At 38.4% G+C, this 24,670-nt stretch overlaps 3 protein-coding genes across 3 annotated transcripts; 1 reads left to right on the forward strand and 2 right to left on the reverse strand.

Moving 5' to 3' along the window:
- The first annotated feature begins 1,713 nt into the window (after nucleotides 1-1,713).
- LOC113767679 (DDT domain-containing protein DDR4) lies at nucleotides 1,714-15,577 on the forward strand. The gene is made up of 12 exons (XM_027311853.1): nucleotides 1,714-2,635; nucleotides 2,784-2,894; nucleotides 5,545-5,631; nucleotides 5,726-5,763; nucleotides 5,877-5,958; nucleotides 6,437-6,543; nucleotides 6,709-6,865; nucleotides 11,722-11,814; nucleotides 12,079-12,202; nucleotides 14,019-14,061; nucleotides 14,154-14,333; nucleotides 14,440-15,577. Exons 1-12 carry the CDS (start codon nucleotides 1,973-1,975, stop codon nucleotides 15,203-15,205), a joined length of 2,451 nt encoding a protein of 816 aa, XP_027167654.1. The 5' UTR covers nucleotides 1,714-1,972; the 3' UTR covers nucleotides 15,206-15,577.
- Nucleotides 15,578-16,017: 440 nt separating this feature from the next.
- LOC113767680 (AAA-ATPase At3g28580-like) lies at nucleotides 16,018-18,096 on the reverse strand. Its single transcript, XM_027311854.1, has one exon. The coding sequence runs from the start codon at nucleotides 17,894-17,896 to the stop codon at nucleotides 16,328-16,330; it is 1,569 nt and encodes a 522-aa protein (XP_027167655.1). The 5' UTR covers nucleotides 17,897-18,096; the 3' UTR covers nucleotides 16,018-16,327.
- A 958-nt stretch (nucleotides 18,097-19,054) lies between these two features.
- Nucleotides 19,055-23,101, reverse strand: LOC113769539 (hydroxyproline O-galactosyltransferase GALT6-like). Its single transcript, XM_027314010.1, has 7 exons — nucleotides 21,930-23,101; nucleotides 21,338-21,570; nucleotides 20,974-21,264; nucleotides 20,745-20,873; nucleotides 20,492-20,665; nucleotides 19,837-19,944; nucleotides 19,055-19,634 (listed from the first exon to the last, which is right to left on the reverse strand). Exons 1-7 carry the CDS (start codon nucleotides 22,807-22,809, stop codon nucleotides 19,425-19,427), a joined length of 2,025 nt encoding a protein of 674 aa, XP_027169811.1. The 5' UTR covers nucleotides 22,810-23,101; the 3' UTR covers nucleotides 19,055-19,424.
- Nucleotides 23,102-24,670: the final 1,569 nt, after the last annotated feature.

The following is a 24,670-nucleotide window of genomic DNA, read 5'->3' on the forward strand; positions in this document are numbered from 1 at the left end:
ATTCAAACCTTATAGTTCTATTACTTATCTGCCTTGAACAATTACCTACATAATTGCTTTTAATAATAAATAACTCTATTTTTCATATCACTAAGGAGGCATTTATTTTTTCATTTGAGTGAAGTGCAATTGTGTTTCCTACTAAAACATAAGATGGTAGCATCTACATTGTTAGGTTTTCTTTGCATACAAATTGAGGGACAAATCATAGTTATGAATGGCAATAAGGTGGGATGCCCTTAGTGTCTCCGTCCCACTTAAAAAATTCAACTTCCATCTCTCATTCTCTTCACTTAAAGCTTTTAATGAACAAAATTGTTTGCAATTAGGTTCGAGGTCGAAAAACTTTGATTATATAAAATACGAATCAAACTTGAACACAAGATTAGGTTCATTTAATAATTGAGTCGAATACGAATTAGTTTGCAAACTGTTCAAATAGGATCACGAACACATATATAATTAAAAAGAATAAGCAAATACAAGCATACGTACCTTGTATATTATTAAATAAATATAGGTATATATATCTTGTATTTTCCTAAAAAAACAACCATGCAAAAGTATTCAAAAACTCATTCATGAATAATCCGAGTTGGGTGCTTACTTTGCCGTCATCTGACACCCCTTATAATCCGAGTTGGGTGCTTGTTTGTCATAAAATCATTCATCCATAGTAAGTATTTTCTTTGATGACACTTAACTATTGACATAACTTCAAATTCATTCCAAAACTTGTTTAGAGTGGATTACTGTAATATGTCTTAAGATGCCATATGCAAAAGTATTCAAAAAAAAAAAAAAAAAAAACATATCCGTGATACACAAATATTTTAACACCATATCGATTATTGAAAATTTGTTAAACTTACCCTCTAGATTTGGGATTACATTAATTAAGACTTTCCAATCATCATGAGTACCTATGTTGCCTAGGTTGTGTCTGTCCTTACTACATCCACATAGTTATATCAGTTTACATCTCTCATGTGGGAAGATGGCTGTATGTATTACTTCCTGTAGTACTACATGCCATTAGATGTCATGACCACTCCTGGTTGACTGAAGGAATTGCTGACCCAAGTTTGTCTGACTCCCAAAGGTCCAAATTCTCCTAAAGTAATTCCGGTACTACTAAAACTACCCCTCCATCCACTAATACGACCTCGTTTACTTGTATGCAGGAGTCCTTCCAAGTCCATCTTTTGTTCATCCACGCCTTGGCCCTTCCCTTGCAGTCCCTAATCCTGTTCCCATTCTTCACTCTCTTTCTTTTCACCTTCTTGTCTTTCTGTGTCTTTCTCACCTCCTTAATCCTTAATCATCCACATTTCTCACCACCAAGGAATCTGATATCAATTCACAGTTCAGAAACACCCCAGCCCCCACCCACAAAAATGAAAAAACCCCCATAGAGGACACAACACAGCACCCTTTCCCCCAAGACACACACAACACGCACTAAATTCCATTTTTACCCCCTGCATACTTGAAATTTACTTACCCTTTACCCTTCCCTAAGTTCCCTTTACCCTTAAAACAAGAAAAAAAAACCAAAAGGAGAAGAAACTGACAAAAAATCCCAATTGCCCTCTTCAATTTTTTTCCACCCTTGCCTTTGCCTTGATGCCTTTGTCTCTTCCCCCTTTTCCAATTTTTCCTCTCTTTTCTTCTCTCTACGATATATAGACACAGCTCAGGAGAAAACCCCCCTCCCCTCCCCACCCAGTATTACAAAAATTTAGTTTATCCCCTTCCTTTAATCCATTCTCATTAAATTTTCTATATAGCACTTTTTATGTCTGATGGTCATTAGTACTTTTTAGCTTCTCCTCCGCCTTCTTCTTCATCAACATATATCAACAGTGACTTGGTATTATTTTGGGATTTCTTTCTTTCTTTTTTTTTTACTGATACAGATATCTTTCTTGATGTTACAATCTTTCTTTGAAAACCCCAAGTGTTTGGTTCAATGCAAGTCCATGATCTCCCATGTAACTCCTCCGTAGCTAATCCCCTCTCCGATCCCCACTTCTCCGCCACCGCCTCAGTCGTAGCCATGGCCTCCGACCCGCAACCCTCCTCCCCTTCTCCGATCCATTCCCCAAAGCACCACAAAATTTCCCAAAATAACGGCAAAAAAACCCAAAGTAATAAGAGCCCACCTCCTCACCACAATGATACAGTTGTTAACTCTTCTGCAACTCCCAACGCCAGTAACAACAATAATACCAGTAATACTAGTAACAACAATAACGGTAATAGTAATAGTGTTGTATTTAGGAGAGAGAGGCCCTCCAGGGCATGTACGCAGCGGGCGGCCGCCAGGATGCAGGCTGCGGCCGCTGCTGAGGCTGCTGCGGCCGAGGCAGAGAAGAAGCAGAAGAAGGCAGCTTTGAGGAAGGAGCGACTGGCGGCCCGGTTGCTGAGGGAGGAAGTGGAGGAGCAGGAGGAGGAGGTGGAGCAGCATGGAGAGGAAGAGGAGGAAGGCGATGATACCCCTCTGGGATCATCGAGGAATCAGCAATGTAGTAAAATTGTGACCCCTTTAGTGGGGGAACCGGAGCCCTCGCAATTGCCGCGGTGGAACATTCGTGGGATGTGGCAGTTGGCTTCTATCTTGAATTTTTTGAATGTATGTCAGCTTGCATAAAGTTGAAGTTTTTCTGAAAGAAGATTGGATTTTCTTTTTTCCAGAAGTGAAGCTTTTGTGCCTTCAAGGCTAATGGGTTCTGGCTTCTCTTAGTGACAATTGTCTGTTCTTTTTCTTTTTCTTGGCGTAGGTTTTTAGGCCTTTATTGAATATTAAAGTGGAGTTTTCAGCAGAGGAGTTCGAAACAGCTCTCATTACGCCGAATAATACTCTTGGAGAGATTCATATTCCGTTATTGAAGGTTGGTGCATTTTGTTGTTTGGATGAAAAGCTTGTGCCTTTATCCAACTTGAGTTTTTGCGTGAATTTCTGGTAATTCTGGCCCTTGTGGCGAACTTATTTTGCATAAAAATTGCTAGCCTCTTTTTTCGTTGGAACTCTGGTAACATTTAATAGTATAAATTCGTCCAGTGGTGTCTTTGGGATACTTCATTTAGTTTCAGAAATGCATTACCCTACCTATATTTTGGTCGAATGAAAATATTTTCCTTGGTGGAATGCAATGTTGCAAGATGGGTAGCAACTAGTCAAATTGATTGTAGGAGCTTTATATCTATGGCTTATAAGCAATCAAGTCTCAGAATTATGTGTGGGCATAAATAATGCGAGGTATTTCAGTTGCTTCTTTAAGTACTGCAATTCCGGTAAATCAAGCCATCTGAATAACAAAGTTTGTTGCTTTTTTGAAGTTTTAAATTTGTGGAGGTCATAGGTATGGTGAAGAGTTTCTTAGCATGTAGCTGTAATGTGGAGAATCAGATTGGAATTACCTCTCATGGTTAGGTCTACTATGGGGCAAACTCAAAAAAAATTTCCTGCCAGTTACACGGACAATGGAATGCACATTTGATAGGAAAGTTAGTTTTTCTTCTAGGGCATTGTGGTGAATAATATTGAGAATCTGCTCCATAACCTGTTACACAGCTTAACAACATAGGACGGAAATCTACATAATACCTTTATTGACTGGTAAAAGTGGAAAACAATAACCTGATAAATTATCAGCTCATTACAATTGGGGTGTGAACTAAAGGTGCTTTGTTCATTTTCCTCCAGTTGTAGGTTTGGATTCTTAGAAACTAATTTATTCCACTAGGAGTTGGATACTTTTTAATGCAGGATATTCCTACGTTTCAGTTAGAGCTTGATTGTTTTACATGAGAAACCTAAGGTTCTCTTCTCCCTTTCTCTTCCTATTCTCCTCCTTCTTAGACTTCCTCTTCCAATCTCTACACTAGTTCCATACTATATATATTTCTAGATGCTGTTACTTATAGGGCAATCCTGTGGCAAGTAGGTAGCTTTTTAAACACATGGTGGCCAAGGTGGTCCACAGAGCATCTTCTATGGTGCCTGACCATTGGACTTCCACCAATTGCTGATCATTTGACTTCCTGCATGGCTGTACCTTGAACTCTCATGGCTGCCCCTTAAAATCATTTGCTTTCTTAGCCACCAGATTCACTGTATTTAATTTAAAAAAAAAAAAAAAGAAATCATTTGGTGTCCATTCATGGCTGACCCGTGTTTTTCACCTTTGGTTGCTACTGTGGTGTACTTTTGAAAACTAGGCAGCGAAAAATTTTCACCAACCAAGGCTGCTACAAACAGGCACACAACTTGTGTGCTACCACTGCAATCAGCAAACTACCATGATTTAAAGTCCTAAATCTTTTACAGGCTAAAATGTAGGCAAACTTGAGTTTCTTTTGTTAAGTTGTTTTTATTGTTTTGCTGTCCTACCTCCTGCCTGAAATAGTTGGTTGATGTTTATGCGCATAAGAGATTTAAATGGGCTCAGTTGTCCTCAGATTGATTGGTTATAGTTGACTTTTGTCCTGCTTGCTATTCATTTTGACTGGACTTTTTGGTTTCTTTTGTGGTGTATAGATCTTTAGTATTATGGGCATCATCTATCTACTTCTATCTTGTTTTTAACAACAGTTTGCCTGTTCTAATTCATCCTCCTGCAGCATCAGGATAAGAACTGCGAATATACCATCTTTAAATATTTGTGTAGGAAGTAAGTGCCACTGGTTAGGATAAGTAGTGGATGACCTGGATAAGTCTATATCTCAACTTATTTATAGAATTCTAGAATGTTATTATCAGAATAATTTCACTTGAAAGAAGCTATGTAAGTCATTGATGATTTGAGAAGCAATAAGGGTATTGCGAGGATCAAATAGCTAGCTAACAGATGCAAATACAAAACAAGGAAGTGAATAAAGAATTGGTGCTTTAATTTGGACTTCATTACCGGCTACTCACTTGTTTATGTTCTCGTTGTTCATTTGGTTTTTTTTCTTGAGCAGTATGTAGATTGTTATTGCCCTTGTGGGCATTGAGAATTTATGTTGTTGAAGATGATTATACCTAGAGAGACATTAGATTAATGTCATATCTGCTGTGTCTTCTTATAATATACTAGGAATCTAGCATCAGAACATAGTTTATCACAGCTTGAGATGGAACTGTTGTTCAGTTTAAATACTAACAAGTACATAATGCTAAAAATTGCTAATATCCCTAAATGTTGTGGTGGTTTGTCTTTTGAGTAGTTGTTCTTGGTTAAATATCAATGGCTTCTGACTCTTCTGGCATGACTTTTCTTGTCATTTTTGTTCTTTTTTAATATTAACTTGATGATTTTCTTCTTCCTTTTCCGGGCAGCATCCAGCCTTGACTCCTAAAGTGTCCTAAAAACCTCCATGATGTCAAATGCATTTATTGTCCAATAAGTATTCATGGGCGTGGATAAAGTACTTTTCAAAGTCAAAAGTATATGTGATCACAACAAAGTTTTACTTGTTAACATGAAATGCTTTGATAATCTTGGTGAAATAATGGCATTAACTCATATATTATACTTTCTTAATTTATTTCCTCAGGCAATCCCTCCTATCACTCGAATGGCCCTTGGACACAATACATGGGTTACAGTATTGTGCAGAAAATTACGTGATTGGTGGCTTTGGGTAATCTGGTTTTAGTTGCTTGAGCTGACTCAAATACTGAAGTTGTTAATTCCTCCCTTTTTCTGACATCTTGGAGTGCATTATTTCATCTCAGGTTGCAGAAGGAGAGCTACCTATTGTTGCATCTCATGGGTAAGAAACTATACATCTGTAAAAATCTTTGGTTAGAAGGAGTTTCTGCCTTTTTTTTTTGTGGAAGAAGCACGAATTTGCATGTGTTTAGATGTAATCTTCACTGGTTTCAGGGCTGAAGTTGAAGCATATAATGCTCTAGATCCTGCGGTTCGTGTAGTAATATTGAAAGCACTATGTGATATTCGTGTTGAGGTAACATTTATGATGGTTGACATTCTATTTCTTATTTCTATAGCTTCTGTTCCTGAGGTACTGGCTTTGAAAAATTTACAGCAGGCTTTTTTTTCCCCTTTGTAATTGATGTACATATGCATAAAAATTCAGTCATCCCTATTACTGCTCCCTTGAGGGAGAATGTTCAAGTGCTATTTTTTGGTCAACATCTTGTGTTTCTATAGCTAATTGGCTGACAATTTCAACCACACCCATCAGACAGTAAGACTTATATTCTTATGGTCTTTTAGAAAAGAAGATAGAACAGTTATGAACGGTAAGTTTGCATAAGAATTTTGGTGTTCGGATGTCATGGAGGCTGATTGCTCCCTCAAAACCTAAGGAACAGTGCTGAGATGCAAGAAGCACGTTAACACTTTGTCATCTGCATATCTTTTTGTTCAAGTTTAATGTTTCTGTTATGGATAATTGTAAGTAATTGTTGTTTTATTTTCAGCAAGAAGATATCCGAAACCATATAGACAACTCTGTAAAGCATGGTGTCCATATTTCAGCATTTCGCAAAGAACGAGTTGGTGGTGATTCTCATGGAATCTCTTATTGGTAATGCATCTTATCTTTGCATTTCCTGGTTACATGTGCATAACAGAGTACTACAAACTTTCTCTCAGTTTTAAGTAGTGATACTTGGTTTTTTTTTTTTTTTTATTGTACCTTTTGTTCATTTCCTTGTATCAGAGTCTTATTAGCTGCACTTTTCTTATATAGGTATGAAGATGATGCTATGGTTGGTCATCGACTATATCGAGAGATTAGAAAAGTTGAGGTGAAGAAAGGAAAGGGGAGAAACATACCGCCCATTCCTAATTCATCTTACCAGTGGGAGACAGTTGCAACTAATTTTGATGAATTTCAAGATGTGTCTGTGAGTTATTTGTTACCGTTTAATCTAGTCTAGTGTCTGCTAAATAAATTCCTAAGACCTGCACCTTGATATTAACATTTTGGATTATAATGCAGAATATTTTGCTCATTTTAAGCACGTGTTTGTTGGTTCTTATATTGCTAGTTGTACAAAAGAATACTTGCCCGTATTTTATTCTCTTTATCTTTCTACATTTGTTTTTGGGTTTAGAAGAGTCATTTTGTGTACAGCTGATTCCAAAATGCAGAATATTTTACTCATTTTAAGCATGTGTTTGTTGGTTCTTATATTGCTAGTTGTACAAAAGAATACTTGCCCGTATTTTATTCTCTTTATCTTTCTACATTTGTTTTTGGGTTTAGAAGTCATTTTGTGTGCAGCTGATTCCAAAATTCCAAGAGAAGATTGATAATTTTTCAGTAACAATAATAATATGCTAGCTTGCTGTTCTGTTCTGTTATTCAGTTTTTTACTTGTTTTCTTCTGTGCAAACTGTAAGGAAGAAGGTTGTAGAATATTTTTTGGCCATTTTATCCCTTAGAATAAGTTTCCATCAGTTCTTAGGGAATGCATCTGCTGGTATTTTATATAAATGGGATGGGCTTTTAGGGAGGTGAGGTCAATATCTGAATTTAGAAGGGAGGTTTCTACAATTAAGGTAAATACCAGGGAGGTCACTCTAATCTCCACATGATTTACAAGTTAAATGACATATGTATCCTAAATGAGCTACTTAGGCTATTTAGTATTATGCTTCTTGTTTTGTCATGGAAGGAGACTCCAAATGATAGATGAAGGGATGGAATACTGAAATATAGCATTCATCACATTAATTGAAAAAGAGAAAATAATTGCTTCCACCAAATTAATTCAAAAAGAGAAATGTGTGGAAAAAGAAAATTGTACAGGCATTGAAAATATAATTAAATAGAGTTAGAGATGTATCGGAGGTAAATCCTAAGCTCGAGCGAGGGATATGAAGCATTTTGGCGATGAATAAACTCATTTCAAAATTGTGATTTGTGTAGGGTATGCATACGGTAATCCTATTCATGCAAGAAAGCTTTTATTTTGGTTGGCCTTCTTATTATGCTAATTCCGTTCTCAATTAGAAACTCCTGAGAGGGTCCAGAGTTCCTGTCCTCTTACGATTAATTTGCTTGAGTCTTCAATAACTTCCATATGGTCTTGGGACAAAGGGAATGCAAATAACTTTAAGAAGTGATTAGATGCAAGAACTTCTGAAAACCTTGCAGCCTTAAAAAAATTTGTGCTTGTGTGTATGTTTTTTCCTGTCCTAGGCTCAGAGCCAAGTTTGATCTGGAATCTTTTGGTTAATTCTGTTTTAGGAATTTGATTAATAGTCTGGTCAAGTTTTCAAATATGCATTCAATCAATGGGCTTCTTCAGTATTCTGGTAGTTAGGTTTCTATTCTGGCACTTCAGGAGTATGATATGCACCGGATGGTGAAGCTTGTCTTACCTATTATACACTACGCCTGTGGGATAACATCTTTCTTTATTTAGATCTTTAGCAATTGCGGTGTGTGTTTTTTTGTTCTTTTATTTATTATTTTTAATTTTTTGGCATATATATATATATATATATATGTTGTGGGATTGAACTTTTGTCTCTGGGAATACTTGGGATCTTGTATAAGTCAAGAAGAGCATGCAACATTTTGATTGTTGAACTTCTATCTTTTGAGGGGTTTGTATAATGGAAGAAAAGAAGGGAACATTTGGGTTGACCAGTAGTAGATCTTGGGAAGATCTATTGTGTTTTGTGGCAAACCAGTATTCTCATTGTTTTTGCAAGATCTGTATGGTAATCTTATATGCTTTTGAAAATGGTCACAATGTAAAAATCTGTTTCCTACAAAGCTGTAGAAGGGGGAGCAGAAGGGTATGAGATTGGAAATAGCTAGAGATGTCTATGCACATATGTAGCAATGTAAAATGCAGAAATAAGTTAGGAAATATGTAACTCATACTTTCCATGGATCCATTGACCATAAATCACAGAATTACATGACGTGAAAAAACAACAAAGTTGTGTATCAGAATACGTACCAAATTTCATCCAATTTAATTGGGCATGTTGACTTTGAATCTGATGGATGCTAATCTGGCTAATTTAATTGTGTGATGACTTTGAGGAAGGGCTGCAATGGATTGTTTGAGAAAGGGATCTGATGGATGCTAACATGCCCAACAAATTCTACCCCACAGATGTTGATGGTGAAGGGGAGGAGAGGAAGATGAGGAGGGTTGGGTTCTTTGTGGTCCTTGCTTACTGATTTTTGAGAATAGAGTGAAACTTCATAAAGGAATGAAGGTTTTTACATCACTGGTGAAGATTCCCATGCAGCGAATAGTCTATGCGTCAATGGTGTTTTGAACACAAAAAGAATTAAAGAAAGGGATGAGACAGGCTCCTGGTGTAGTGAGTGAGGTTAAAAGTGAAGATTACACAATTTAGAGGAGTAAATAGACAGTGACTAAGGCTAGATAAGCATTTCAAACGCTAGGGATAAGGACAGTGTGTTTAGTCCAGTTAGACCACCTCTCCGTGATATTTAAAGCATAACAAAAATTGTTAATGCTATCATATATGTGGACAAATTTCGATTTCTGATTGTTACTTCAGAGTCATTTTGCAAGTCTATCTTAGCATCAAACTGAACTTGTTTCTAATTCGTTGAGAAAATATAAATGGAGTTCTGTGTACAAAGCCTTTGTTTAGAAAATTTTACATTATCTTTGCAGAATTTAGTAACTACATTTTTGATAATTTATGACCAAGAATGCTGTTAATATATACTCCGTCCGTCCCAAAATTTTCATCACTATTGGGGACACGTGTTTTTTTTTTTTTCCCCAAACAGCGAAAAATTTATCTGTTTTTTTCCTTCATTACCCTATGTTTATAGCTCTGAACAAGTGTGTGGGGCAAGGCTATTAGTGTTTTAAATTTTCAAAACTGCAAAAGCTCATGTTGTGGGGCCAAAGGAACTTTGCATGTCAGTGGACAACCACTTGAAAACTAAAGTGTAAGTACACTCTCAGTTGTATATTACTAGTTGTGGGATACGTGCACTTATATTAGAGTCCACTAGCAATGGTCATAAATCAAGTTGGTGGGCTTGCAACAAGGGTTAGATGGTGAAAGTGTAGGAAAATTTTTTTGTCGAATATAGAAAGTGACACAAATTTTGGTACATAGCAGAAAGGAAAGTATGACACTTTTAATGGGACGGAGGGAGTATTAAAGAACTAATATAGCAATGCACATTTATATTAAATTGCATTTCCCTGTGCTGAAGTTCAAATCTCCGGCAGGTTGCCTTATCCTAATTTTGAACAATGAATTATGACATTTAGACGCACATCTGACTCTTGACTGGTTTGCATAATTATAAATTAGGAGAATTGGTAGTCGTAAAGCGAACTTTTTAACAACCATAAGGTATCGCCCAATTCTAGTTTTAGAAAAATATTAATTTTTTTTACCCGATTTTGTTGAACGCATATAAGTGGGAGACTTGCATGAATCTCTTTAAAACCATAAGAATGTCTTGGATGCATATGAGACGGGAAAGTATAATAAACCCAGTTACATATTTGCGTGATGGTTTGTACTCCCTCTGTCTTTCTTCTTTATCATGGTCAAAACTGTAAAAAGGGCTTAAGCAAATTTAAATTTGACCAAGATCTTCATTTTACAATATAAAGCTTCTTTCTTCCCTTGATTGACTTAGTTAGTTATGGCTTTAATGGTTTGATGTCTGCTTAAGGTTCTTTCTTTGGAAATTCTATAGGAGGGTTGGAATGACGGATTAATTTTTACTTCTTTGACTATATAAATCATGGCAAAAACTTTGTGACAGATACAATAGTAATCATGACATAGGAAAAAAGGGTACCGAACACTACCATTTAAACTTTGGAAGAGTGCACTTGAAAAAATAAATGCACTATGATCTACCTTATAACTCATGCATTAATTGTGCTTTTGCTAAAAAAATTTCATTTTTAATTGTGTTTCATTCATATACGCGTCCAACAAAAGTACTGAAAAAATTACTCTGTAGAAGACTTCTCGATGGACTTCAATTTACCCTTTGTACTTTGGAAATTTTTTCATTTAGTTCACATTGAATCATTTGTTATCTTAAACAGTAGTGCAATTTGTTGTCAGGTAGAGTAGTGTAGTTCTTATCAAATATGGTTCAGACACATGACAAAGCAAATGGGCGAACACGAGTCCCAAATTCATAAAAGAGCCGCTCAATGTAGCATTTTTTATTTGCCCTCTTTTTTTTTTTTGTTTTTTTTTGTTGGGGGGGGGGGGGTTGCTGCTAGCCACAAAAACATCCTGCTTTAGTACATATTAAATCAACTGGCCATTAACATGGTTATACTGATCATAACTAAGGCAAAAAGAACAAATGGGAATTTTTCTTGGAAAAAAGTCTATTAAATATTTTCTTTTCTTTACCACATGGAAATTTTCAAACAAACGTCCATGAGATAGTGGAAAAAATTCTCCCAAAACCCAGTCTTTGGATATTAACTATAGCATCTATATTAAGACTTAAGGAGACAGGTTAAGGAGTTTACTTTTTGCTTGCTTTGCAGTCTTCTCTATTCCATAGACTCCTATGGCAATTAAGCACAATTAGAATGGTCTAAGCGTGTATACGTATACAGTCTTCGCTTTTAGTGTTTGAATGATCAGGGTGGAAAAGTAACAGACACTATCATATGAACTTGTGTTGCTTACATTTGTAGTTGTGCTCGTGTTAATAGCTGCCTTTCTTTTGGATATGAAGAACTTGAATGTTTCAATGCAGGAAAAACTATTTTCAAGTAAAAATAGAACGGAGGCTTCTCTTGGAAAGAAGTTGAAAAACGATATGCTTCCTGAGATTGAGAAAGTCCACAAGGTATTGCCATTTATTGACTGAGCAGGACCTGCACTATATTTTTTTCAGACATTTTCTGTATCTGTTCAGATGTTTTGCTTTTGTGGATTATTTGTGTATTTCCCCTCCAAAAAGCTGTATCTTTCTTTCCTGGTAAGAGATAAAATGGCAAACAATGATCAAGAATGATATAGATAGTCATAATAATGAAGGCAAATGCTGTCAGATAGATATAGTGGCTATTAATACTTTGGAGGATTGACGCTGAAATTATTTTCTGTGCAGAGAAAAGAGAAGCTGCTGAAGAAGCAACACAGACAAGCTCTTATGCTTGATAATATGATGAATATGGATGGCCTTGCTGCTGGGCGTTCTCTTCGTGATAGGAAACCTGTCACATACACTTTTGGTAAAGTTTCCATGGGGTGCCTTGCTTATTATCTATTTATTTATTTTGGCTCTATGTGTTGTGGCTAATACTACTGACAAGATATTACAGAGTGTGTCACGGTCTTTCCCTTGGTATTAGAAAAGGAATCTGTTCCTTTTGACTTGAAATGTGTCAAGTATTGTCATTCTGATGGTTCTACAAGATGCATACATTGTGTGTATTGGGTTGGTAGTTGTGTGGAAAGATTATGTTGTGTCATAATAAATTTGAAAAGTCTGTTTTTGGGTGGGTAATCTAGTTATCTTTGGGGCAGAATCAAAATGGTTACAAAAACTGACTGTCCTGGATAGACTTGGAAATCCTTTCGTCCTGAAGAAGGTTGCTCAATTTTCTACTCTTGGATTTATGATAATGTAGCATAAGTCCCAAGTGCAAGGTACTTTCCAGGTGAGGATAATGATTTCAAGAAGTATGTATAGCCGAAGAGTCAAGAATGTAATTATGGTGACTTTTTGGCTTTACTCCCCATTTTGCATGGGGGGAATATCCAAATTTTCTTTCACAACTTTGTACAAGCATTTGTTGTCAAATCATGAATCTGAACTTGTAATTGTCTAGTATTTTGGTGTTCAATTTTGAAAATTTCCTGCACAAATATGATCCTAACTTAATACGGCTCTAATTTCATTGATAAATAGCCGATATTAGATGCTTTGCCTGCTTTCTGTAGGTTATATTCTCAAGATGTACTTGACGCCTGAAGTGATTTCTAAACTGTTGATGCGTTAGATTCCTAGGCTAAGTATCTTGGTTATTCAATGATCCCCAAGTGGTCAACTTCAGAAGACATGTAACAGTCCTTGAAGGACATGTAAGATGGTCTTTACCTTGGATTTAGTTTATGTATGTATGCGTAGAAAGCTACTGTTGGTAGAGATTGAATAGGCAGTAGAGAGACAGTCGTCTCATCTTTCCCCCTGCAGTGTCCCCCCCCCCCCCCTTCCTTCCCCTCTCTTTTGTTTCTTTTTCATTTTCTTTTATGCTTGTGATTTGCCTTTTTTTCATACTCCTTACTTCTCAAGAAAAGATACTTCATACTTTCTCCCCTGCTCCTGTAAAATGCAAGATGCATAATAAAGCTCTGCCTGAGCAATCCTTTGAAGGAAAGTAAAACATGGATGACAAATAGTTTAGGAAGGTAGATTCTGTATGTATGCAGCTAGAATGGAATCAGGGAGATGCAGTATGTCGTGGAAGGTAAAAGGAAGGGCAGACTGATACAGAACCAAGCAATCAGATCTTAGACCTGTTTACCCGAGTAGGAATAAAATCCTCCAATTGCTTTCTATCATTAGAATTTCGGATGATGAGGAGAGGCATTCCAATTAAGGAGCTTGTTTTCATTGGTAGACCTTTTTTTTTTTGGGGAGGGGGCGTGTGTGTGTGTGTGGTTGCAGAGCTTTAAAGGGAGAAACGTTTTAAGCAAATGGTAGCAGCAAGTAAAATTAGATATGCCTAGTTTACTGTATTATCTATTGACGTGAAAGGAGTCTGGCAAGGTCTCTACTTGTTTGTCTCTGAAAGTTTTTGCTTTTTTTCTTTAATTTAATTTAATTTTTTTCCCTTGTGCCAATACTTTATATAGTTGTGGTTATATGGTTGGTGTTAGGTCAATTTGTGTTTTTGAATTTGTTCTTTCTGGAACTGGTGCTCCTGCATAATCCTGTTCCTGGGTGGTTCAAATATTTTCAGTTGTGACCCTAATATAGCTTTAAAAGTTCTCCTGCAAGGTAAAATTCTGATTTTCTGATTGTTGTACGGGTGAATTTTGCAGATGATTATGATAGATCAATCAATGAGGCTATCAAGATAACCAAGTATGAGATTTGCCTGTTTGAAAATCTTTATATGCTTTACTTTCTTCATCTAACACAATCTAAAGCTAAGTTTTGTTTTGCCCTCACATCAGGAAGCAGCAAGCTTCTTCCCCGGAGCCAACCGCCACAAGGAGAGAAGCTGGTGTCAGAGTGGAAGCTCTTACAAATGGTAGATGGGGTGGTCCTTCGCAACCTTTCAATGCACTTTCTCCAAAATCACCTGATTATGATGGATTCTATGATGATAATAGAGCAGATCAAACGGATCGGAGGTATTCTCTTCTCTGCTTTGATTTCTTTGTTTGTCTATTCTCGTACAACAGCACACCACGCATACATACTTTTATAGTTCTTTGCTGATAATCTTGCGGTGTATAGCAATCGCCGAAGGCAGAGACCTCAGCGGTATTCTGCACGAGAGTTCGTTGAAGCAGTTTCAGATAATGAAGCGGACTTTGATAGTGATGACGATATAGTTGGTGAGGTGATCTATGATGATGAATATTTAAGAAGACGGAAACAAAGGAGGAAGATATCTAGCAGCTCAGAAGGAGATGACGAGTACCATTGGGATGATGATAATCCTGAAGAGGAAGAAGAGGAGGAGGAGGAGGAGGAGGACGATGATGATGATTCGCTAAGTGCAAGTGAGGAGAGTGATGGGCCCCGAAAATTTAAGAAATTGCCAGGCCGCACTAGAAGGGAAACTAAACTGAGATCAGTTGATGAGCTCCAGTTAGGTTTACGGCGTAGTAAAAGGGCGACCAGGAACCGTATAAATTATCGACAGTATGAACTATCAGAATCAGAAAATGAGTCAATGAAACCCGGGAAGTCAAATGTGTCGGAGCACTCAAATGACAGTGAAAATGCAGAAGAGTTCTCAATGGTGAGTCAAGATTCTGAGGAAAATAACACAGATAACCAGGAAATTAAGGCGGATCAACCTGTGAAGGATGAGGAGCCTGAGACAGTCAAGAAAGAGGATAACGATATGCTGGAGAAAGCAAATAGCCCACGGCAAGATGAAGGTGAGGGTGTTCGAAAAAGGCGTTTTCTTGATCTAAATGAGCTTGCCCCAGGTTCTGGCTTTGATGATGGTCCCAACTCGATGATGAAAGATGAAGATACCGATGACTTCTGAAGTTACTGTCTCCACCAGAGAGGAGGGTCTTGGTGTTCACCTGGAAAAGTTGATTGTATGATATAGATAACTCATAGATTACATGGCAAGTCGACTCCATGACGGAAGCAACAATTAGAGGTGCTTCCTCAGGAATTTTTAAGCAATTGCCACCCGAATGCAGTTATTTATGTATTCCTGCTGGGAACAACATGATGCTGAGAAAAGTCATGTAGATTCAGTAGTCAAATTTTTTTAGAACGCCTACATTCCAGAAAACGAATAGGATGTGGATGAGAAGCTTGTCGCAAGTTCTGTACTATTTCTTATCCAGTCTGTGTACAATAACTTTTCGAACTAATATTTGTAATGGAAGAGTTTGGCATTTAGGTAGGATAGCCTGTTTCCATTATCTTTTTGTGCTCCCAAGTTCTCTTCAAAAGGGACCCTTCGGTCTGGTCTGCTCTCTAGGCTTCACTTCCCATATAGATCTTCTAGAGATGGTTCTTTTTTTTTTTTTTTGGGTGGTCTATGCGAAATCTAAGATTGGACTTTGTTGCTAGTGAACATAATCGTGCAGTCCTCTCGTACATGGTGGATTGATGGATTGATTCTTTCGGAAGCAGCTACGTTGTAATATACTCTAGTAACGATCTGCCTTTTCTCTGTTATCTAGTGCAAGTTATAGAGTGTGTGCAGAATATGTTTCAACCATTTGCATCGGCAAAGTACAGAAAATATATGGTTAAAAACCAAATGGTGTTTCAACTTTGTATAAGCAACAGGACTGTGCTTGGTGCAGACTTTGTTGGCGTGGCTACGCGAAGATTATATTAAAAGGGTACTTTAATATGTGCGAATTACTACTTCCTTAAAAGAGCAACAACATAAAGCCTATGAAGTTGCAGATGCTGCTCCGAAGGGGCTAAGGCAAGATGTGGCTACTTCCACATAAAAACAGTCTAGAGGAATTATACATTCAATTCAACCTACAAAGCAACAGGACACGATGCTGATTCCTCGAGTGGTGACTTCATAACTCTAAATTCAGCTTAATTTTGCTGGTACTTTCAAATCATTTAGTTCCTATGGGGTTGTCTTGTCATCGTCCTGGTTGGTACCTTTCTCTTTGATTCTTTGCCCTCATTCTCTCTGGACACCGATAGCTGGATCCAGGTGGAACACTGTATAGGGAGTCAAGTACTTGCTAAGCAAGACCCACAGAGACACCTTATCGCACTCATTCTCCTTCACTTCTTTCTTCGCTTCCTGTTTTTCCTCGGCTTCCTGTTTTTCCTTGGCTTCTTGAAGAGCTTGTATCAGAATCCGGAGGCTCCTCTCAGCATCTTGGTCTGGAGACTTTGGCATGAGGCTCTCCGCGACGTCTGCTGGCGTAATCTCGGTCACTTTCATCAAGTTCCGAATCGATTGGAACAAGGGATGGTCCTCAAGTTGCAGGTAGTTCATTGCAAGAACCTTAAATGCCTCAAAACTGCAGTAGGAAAGCTCAATATGCATGTCCATTCTACCCCTTCTTGTGAGAGCTGGATCCAGCTTATCAACATGATTAGTTGTGAAGACGATGATTCGCTCCCCACAACAAGCAGACCAGAGCCCATCAATGAAATTCAGCAGCCCTGAGAGGGTGACTTTGCTTCCTGTTCCAGTTCCACTACTCTCTCCCTTGTCTCCAGATTTACTGCTCTTTCCCGTATCTTTTTTCACATCTGGAGGATTCTTGCCTGCAACTTTCTTCCTTTGTCCCGTAAGATCAAGCGAGCAATCAATATCTTCTATGACAATTATGGACTTACCTGTCGTCTCTGTGAGAAGCCTCCTGAGTTCCGTGTTGCCGGCAACAGAAGTAAGCTCAAGATCATATATATCATACTCCAGTAAGTTGGCCATTGCAGCGATCATGGTTGATTTTCCAGTTCCTGGAGGACCATAAAGAAGATATCCCCTTTTCCATGCCTTACCAATTCTGGCATAAAAGTCCTTGCTGTCTTTAAATGTCAGAAGATCCTCGATGATTTTTGCCTTCTTCTCGGGCTCCATAGCCAACGTCTCAAACGTAGCTGGATGATCAAACAAGATGTAGCTCCAACTTGATCTGTGATGGCCGTTGGTGAAAAGCTTCCTCTGCCTGTTCCTCCGGCAGATTTCTTTACCTGTCTTGATGACATGCTCCAAATATGGTCCAAACACGAGCTCCCGATAACGCTTGTGGAAGACCAGCCTGTAATGTCTTCTTTCCGGCTCCGGGTTGCCAGAGAATTGCGTTCCAGGCCCTCCTAGACCTTGAGGGGTTCTAGTTTTGCCGGAAATCCACGTCATTTTGAGTCCTTGAAACTCATCAATCACTCTCTCATCTTCATCCATGGTGAACACTAACTTATGGCGATCTTTCACCATCTCAGCTTTGAGCTTCTTGACGGTTTTGGAGGAATTGACGCTGAGGTATGCTTCAACAGCAGGATAGGCTTCGTGGAGTCTGAGGTTGCTGCCAGTGAACTCATGGATGGAAACCTGGATGCTAGGGTAGAAGTATGTGTCCAGCTTTAGTAAGAACTTCGTGAGACGGCGATAGAGCTCCGGTGGGCACCACCGGCGGATCATGTCCAAAATGAAGAAGAAACTGAGGATGGTGGAAGCAGCACCTGCCCACTGCTCTGGAACCCTCATTGGTGGTATCATTTTGGAGGTGTTCATTCTTCCTTAATTCTCCTCTAATGGCTTTTTTTTTTTCGGTCTTCTTGGGGTCTAGATAATATATACAGCAGCAATGCAAGAAAAAAGAGGGTGAGTTGAGCGAAGATGACTAAAAATCCGTAACCAAGGGGAAAAAATGCAATGAATGAATAAAGGTGACAAGACTGATGACATCAGAGTTGTGTTGTGTATGTATGGATCGGTACAAAAAAGTTTTGAAGACTCTTCAGCATATGACCGACCCTATAAATCAGGACAATGCAACTGCAACTTTTAGCCACCATGTCTCTGCGTGTTTTCATATCTTTAGGGTATCATCTACTCACTTTTGAATCACAATTCCACGATTAGACAAAATGTCATTGTCGTCTATGAATTAATTGGGACAAGATAGTGTGATGAAAGCAAAAAATTCATCTTTCCTTCAATAAAATGTCATTTTCTCCCACAATAATAAGATAGTGCCTTTTGCTAACGAATCATCTTTCCATGTTAGTGCTCTTCTTGTAGTAACTCTTAAGGTTTCTGACCATACATCCACACCGGCGAGGTGCGATGTTAACAAGCCTATGCGATGTCAAATTGCAAAATGTTCAAATTTCTTCTCCTTCTCACCGATTGCCACATTAAAAGTGGATTTGCTTCAAAAAATCGCACCCGTCTGATTCGGTCGGTGGTGGTTCAGTTCTCTCCGAATTATCCCTGAGCCTTCTTAGGTCCGCCTCCTCCCCTAATAATATAGTATAGACTGTCCCTCGCCAGTGCCACTGGCCGGAGAAGAATAAATATGATAAATAGATGGAATCATTGTTGTCGTTTGGAAAAAAAAAAAAAAGTAGATGGGCTCCTTTTTCCGTATTCTAAACGTATCTTTTTCTCCGTTATGACTGGACAAAAGTTCTGTCCATCTCAAGAACATCGACCATGGCTACCCCACGTCGACATTTTCGACTTATTTTCTTCTTCTTGTGAGTAACACCAACAAACAAGCTCATTAACAACCAGAATGAATTTCGTTCCATATGATACACCCACTAACATCATCCCATACATCCACATTCCCACCCTCCCAGGAAGCCTGCCAGTGATGAACTGATCACCGCTGACAAAATACTCGTCTTTTAGCTCAAAAGGAAAATTCCAAAAGAGAAGCCGCCGTTTTGATGGCTTCAGCCAAGCAATCTGGTTGCGATTCTAACTAATTCTATGGTATGGTAAATTACAGTAGAAGGCGTATAGTAGATGTCAACTGAGATACCTGCATTATCTATGCAACAACAGCCTCCTTTGCAATTGCAATCCATCCTCGGATGGAACTATTATATTTTGGGAGGGGTGGGGGAGAAACAAAGAAAGAGATACAGGAAAAAAATTAATGAATATAGATGGGCTTCTAGACATTTCTAAAGCATGCCTCCCAAAATTTACAAAACATCATCATATGACTGCAAAACTTGTTTCATCATCTCAGTTCATCCCGAGATTCTCCGCTGCACACGTCATCCGAAACGAAAACTCAACAGTTTCATCATCTCATGTTGCAGCACTGAGGCTTCCCGAGCTGTTGCAATTTGTGCCACATGCAGATCATCTGCCTTGGAGACTGGTAGTGAGCTGTATAGTAATCTTCTATGCATCCAAATTGGCAAAACTTTAAGCTGTGCACATAGTCCACTGTCCTGGAGCTATTGAATTTCTCAACCCACATCCCCATACTCACATCCTCCATCTTGAACAACTGCACATCAAGGAACTAGCTAAACACATCTGCTATAACTCAATAAAAGTAATGCAATTCATCAGCTCGATATCTGCTTTTGTGAGCATGTGGTTTGGGCGTCTCTGTGTCTGTTGTGGCAAGTGAAAAATGTGGCGTGTGTGGAGAGAGAGAGGGGGAGGGGTGGGGGGGAAGAGAAAGAGGAATGACAGTAGTATTTTACCCTTAATTTTTGTTTCTCGAAACCAGATACAATGAAGTTCGCAATGTCTGATGACAAAATGTAGCCTGGACCATTAGCATAAGGTGGATAAACTTCTTCTGGCCACTCCTACACAATCCCAAGAGACAAAACTGGTAATAAAAGCGTCCTAATTGTATAGATGAAAACTTGACAAATTGACACTTCCAACGCAGATCTCAAAGAACAAGGCGAACTAAGACTTCACCAAAATTTGATAGAAGTAACCAGGCTTAACAGATCATGATTATCATCTGCAATTTCTAGGCAGAGATTTAACTTTTTAACATGATTATAAACACCACTAGATATCCAATTAGTCAAATTATTATTTACAGCATCTCCACAAAAACGGTGTTTCCAACTTGTAGGTGGCATGCCCTTTAATGCAATTCTACACCAATGAATGAAATAAAATTGCTTCATTAAATTAGATAAAGAAAATTACGGATTTCATAGTCGTTAGTCAACCACTGGATCAATCTAAGGCTACACAAAACCACAAGGGCTTTAACTTGCAATTAGAATTAACTATAGCTGAATGAATTCCAAAAGTTTCCCTCATCCAATAACAAGGAGTTATGACACTGAATAAGAACCACACGTATGGAAAATAAAACCAGATGTTGAAACACACCTCGTATGTTACTGCCCATTTCCCACTCCGCAGGGGCTTATGGTAGTAGTTGATGTTGCCAATATACAAACTCCTATTCTCCGGCATCTTATTTGCTTCCTTAAGAACTGTTTCCACTCTCACAAATGTGTCATCATCACACTTCATGATATACTTTGCAGCAGCTTTGCGAACCTAAATAGGCAACTGATACGCTTACAGCAGAGTAAAAATGGAACTTGAAAGATTAAGGCTTCCACAAAATGCTACTCACCCCGTATTCACAGATGGCAACTGTTTTCAGTACAACGAGGTCATAATGATCCATGTAAGGAACCATGACCATGTCACCAAAAAACTCAGCTTCCTTCATTAACTCCACATTCACTTCCTTTCTTGGATGCTGTCCAGACATCATAAAACAAACAAATACCATCAGGCTAAGCTAGCTTCACTACACTATGAATTGGATTTACAACACATACTACAATTAATTGACATACCAGAGCCACGAAAAACCGAGCAACAACATTTGCAGATTTAATAAGCATATGCTGCATCCAAGACTTCCTCACAGCCATGCGCTCGGCGAAATGGTTGCCTGCAGAAAGTATACCAACAAACAGATCGACAGGTCTATCTGGAAGAGGTGGAGCCTTCCATATTGGTGACATATCTAGATGCCTCTGTGGAGCAAAGCTAGGATGCGATGTGGGCAAGGAAGCAGCAACAATATAATGTATGTCAATGTCCCCATTCAAAGTCAATCCAGTTGCATCCTCGAGCGCAAAACCCTATTAAGAACCTTATAAATGGTTGACATTTACCACAAAACCTATACACAAATGTCACTAACATGCAACTTACAGTTCGATAAGGAAATGATGTTACATGCCTCCCATCCACATTGACATGATAACCCTCCAAGCCAGCACTTACAGTTAAAACAAACAGCTTGTCCTCTGCAAATGGGAAAGGCCAATCGAAAGAGACCTTCGTTGTTCTTCCTATCAACCGGTTTAACCACCAAGATGCTTTTGTTTCCTCAGAGTGATTGTCATTGTCTCTAATCCACTTTTCACATTTCACCTGACCATCAACTGCAAAAAGATGTCCAAATAGTACCTATGTTTAATATCACTGAATTAATACATTCACTCAATTGATAAAGATATATTAGCAAATCCCAAGAACGACGCAAATATGCCTTTTTTTCTATTGACCTTACGGCTTCTAGGAAAACAGAGAAAACGGAATATAGACACTCAGAACACGACTGATCACCATACCGAAATCCAATCAGTCTAATGAGTTCCCCAACCTCATAGAGCTAATCAAGATCAGTCGGCTATAATCAGGTAACAATTTTAAAAATCAAATACTAGAAAAAGCAGCAATCTAATATATACTCAGAAATGTTGGGGGTGGGGGGGAAGGTGGGATTTCAAAAATTACTGACCAGTCTCCTCATCAACCCTGGACTTCCATCCTTCACAGCGTTGGGAGGTCCCCCACTGCATCCTGTAACAAGTATTCTGCTCAATCACGGGCTTTCCACTCCAATCTCCTTTCAACCGGGGATTGAAATGCAAAATTCGGGGAGGGTCCTCTCCATCCACAGCCTTTAAACCCTGCAATTCCATCATAAACTGCGAAACCATCACATACTGCCCATCTCTGAGCAACGAAATCCTAGTCTCGTGCTCGGCATGAGCCTTTTTGGGCTTGCCCACAATGGTTATATGTGATCCCAGGGTGAGCCCGCAGGGCAACACCATCAGTCTCCCCTTTTTCTCCCAAAATTCATCCCCTGCCATCCATATCGAATGCGGGCAGGAGGAGGAGGAGGCTTCTTCTTTGGTCCTGTTCTTCTTGTCCAAAGCAGCTGCCGGATTCAGACTATTACCATCCTCCCACGATTTGGAGGAGAGATCGTCCCAGAGCTGTCTGCCCAGCGAATAAGCCTCTTTTGCAGACTTGAGTATCTGGGTGGAGTTTGCAGCACCGTCAAAATTGAAGGTGGACAAGGGATGAGTGAATTCTTGAATCCTCCTTTCGGGTTTGGAATCGTCGTTAGCAGTAGTACTAGTATTACTGGGAAGCCGACGAAAATCCAGAGCGGGGCGAATTGGAGATTCTTGTTCTTCTTCCAAGTTCAATTCTTCATTTTGGGGTATGAATTGAGGTCCTCCGCCAATTCCCTCTTGGGACACAGTCTTGAAAACAAAAGGGACCTCCAAGCTCACTAGAACTATATACAGAATCCCTATGAAAATCAAAATCTGCACCGACTTCTGCCGACTCAAGGACATGAACAAGTCCAACTTTGCTCTCTTCATCCTATCTTTTCTTCTACTTCTTTGTAATTAGTTTTAATCTCTGGGTTGAAGTGATGAAGAAAGCAAAGTGTTTTGTTTTTCCTTAATGGGTTATCAACGGCATGGGGGATCACGAATGCGGAGAAAACCCAGAAAACAAGGCTTCCAAAGAGCAGAAACCAATAAATGGCGGAAGCAAGGAAATTTTTTGCCAAAAAAAGAAAAAAAGAAAGAAACTCTTTCAAGTTTGGAAAGCAACAGAAAAAATTAAATAGGCCAGGCCAGGCGAGAGAGAGAGAGAGAAAGAGAGGTTGCCCGTTGGGGGGTGGGGCTAGGGGGGAGGGGAGAGCGGTAGGTCATCAACACAAAATTACAAAACTGGAGTTTAGAGAGAGAAAGGAAGTGAACAAGGGAAGGAGAAGAAGAGCATGAGAAGGAGAGAGAGAGAGAGAGAGAGAGAGAGAGTTCCTTCGGGTGGGACAAAAAAGCTGCGTGTGTGTGTGCAGTGCTGGAGGCTTTCGAGGGCGGTGGGACTACAGTAACGAGGAAACTGGCCAACTTTATCTTTTGCTCTTTAAACCCATTCAAATTGGAATGGCCTCTTCTTCTTCTTACTTCTTACTTAATCTTGTAATTATTCATCACAATTCTCTTATTTATGGTTTTTTTTTTTGAAGTAATCGAATATATATCCACCCTATTTATCATCTGTATTCTCTTTTGTACCTGGACTTCACGTAATCTTACTCGGATTTCAAATTTATAGTTTTGGTGATAAACTTTTTCAGCAGTGCTTGTTACCATGGACGCAAATGAATCAAGTCGAATAGAATTTTAATTTAATCGAGACAAGTTTCGAGTAAATTTCAGCAAATTCGAGCTCAACGAGCTCTAAATATAAAGTTCAAACTTGAGTTTAAAAAATTAAAAAATAATTATTTTATTTTTAAAAATAAATAAAATAATAATTTTTTAATAAATAATAAAATATTAAAAATAAACATGTAATTTCACTATTAATATATATATATATATATATCGAGTCAGCCGTGATCTAGCAAATTAAGTATTTTTAAACTTCAATTCGAACTCATGTTCGACTTGATCGGTTCGAACTCGACTCGAATTCGATTAATACCGAATTCGAGTCGAGTTTTGACTCGAACTGCTCGTGAGCAATTCAATTTGTATGCAACCCAACCGTTACACATCATACTCTTTTAAATGTATGTTGTTGTAGTGTGTGTTGTTGCTGTGTTTGCATTTGCGGTGCCCAAACATGACCCTCCCTACTATGATCAAAAAGTGATGTATATCACTGACTTCAAAAAAAGAAAAAAAAGAAGGCCCAAAGAAAAGTTTGGTACGCACAATTGAGAGATCATTTGACAACAAGTCAACTCTACTTTTAGGATACTTTAAATTATCAGGTTTTAAGTCTGTTAAGTCAACAAATAAAATAGCTGTTAAAAGTAGAAAACACCTTTGCTCATTTCATTTTTTACTATTTAAAGATTTTTACTATTAAACTTGATTAAACCGACAATCCAATCGGCCAACCACATGAACCGTACACTTAATTGGATTGGGTTGCGAGTTGGACTGCAAGAAGTATTCTGTTGAAATATTAACTATCATCAGTCAAAAATTAAAAAAAAAATCAACAATTTGCAAAAAGTTCTTAATATTGGGTTGCAAGGTTCGAATACACGATTCATGACTTCTCATATAAAAGTTAACCATTTGCCGATCATCAATTACAAACCAGCAATTTTTAAAAAATTTCTTAATATTCGATAATAAGGTTCGAACACACAATTCATAAATTAAAAACCAGCAATTTTTTTTAAAAAATTTCTTAGTATTTGATAATAAAATTCGA

Source organism: Coffea eugenioides, chromosome 4 (assembly GCF_003713205.1).
Source record: "Coffea eugenioides isolate CCC68of chromosome 4, Ceug_1.0, whole genome shotgun sequence".
Classification (NCBI taxonomy): domain Eukaryota; kingdom Viridiplantae; phylum Streptophyta; class Magnoliopsida; order Gentianales; family Rubiaceae; genus Coffea; species Coffea eugenioides.

Coding starts and splice junctions, on each gene's coding strand:
- LOC113767679 (XM_027311853.1), top strand. CDS start 1,973: ATGCAAGTCCATGATCTCCCATGTAACTCCTCCGTAGCTAATCCCCTC. Junction 2,895..5,544: donor TTCATATTCCGTTATTGAAG/GTTGGTGCATTT, acceptor TTATTTCCTCAG/GCAATCCCTCCTATCACTCG. Junction 5,632..5,725: donor TACGTGATTGGTGGCTTTGG/GTAATCTGGTTT, acceptor ATTTCATCTCAG/GTTGCAGAAGGAGAGCTACC.
- LOC113767680 (XM_027311854.1), bottom strand. CDS start 17,896: ATGAACACCTCCAAAATGATACCACCAATGAGGGTTCCAGAGCAGTGG.
- LOC113769539 (XM_027314010.1), bottom strand. CDS start 22,809: ATGAAGAGAGCAAAGTTGGACTTGTTCATGTCCTTGAGTCGGCAGAAG. Junction 21,265..21,337: donor CATCATTTCCTTATCGAACT/GTAAGTTGCATG, acceptor GGTTCTTAATAG/GGTTTTGCGCTCGAGGATGC. Junction 19,635..19,836: donor TCGAGAAACAAAAATTAAGG/GTAAAATACTAC, acceptor CTTGATGTGCAG/TTGTTCAAGATGGAGGATGT.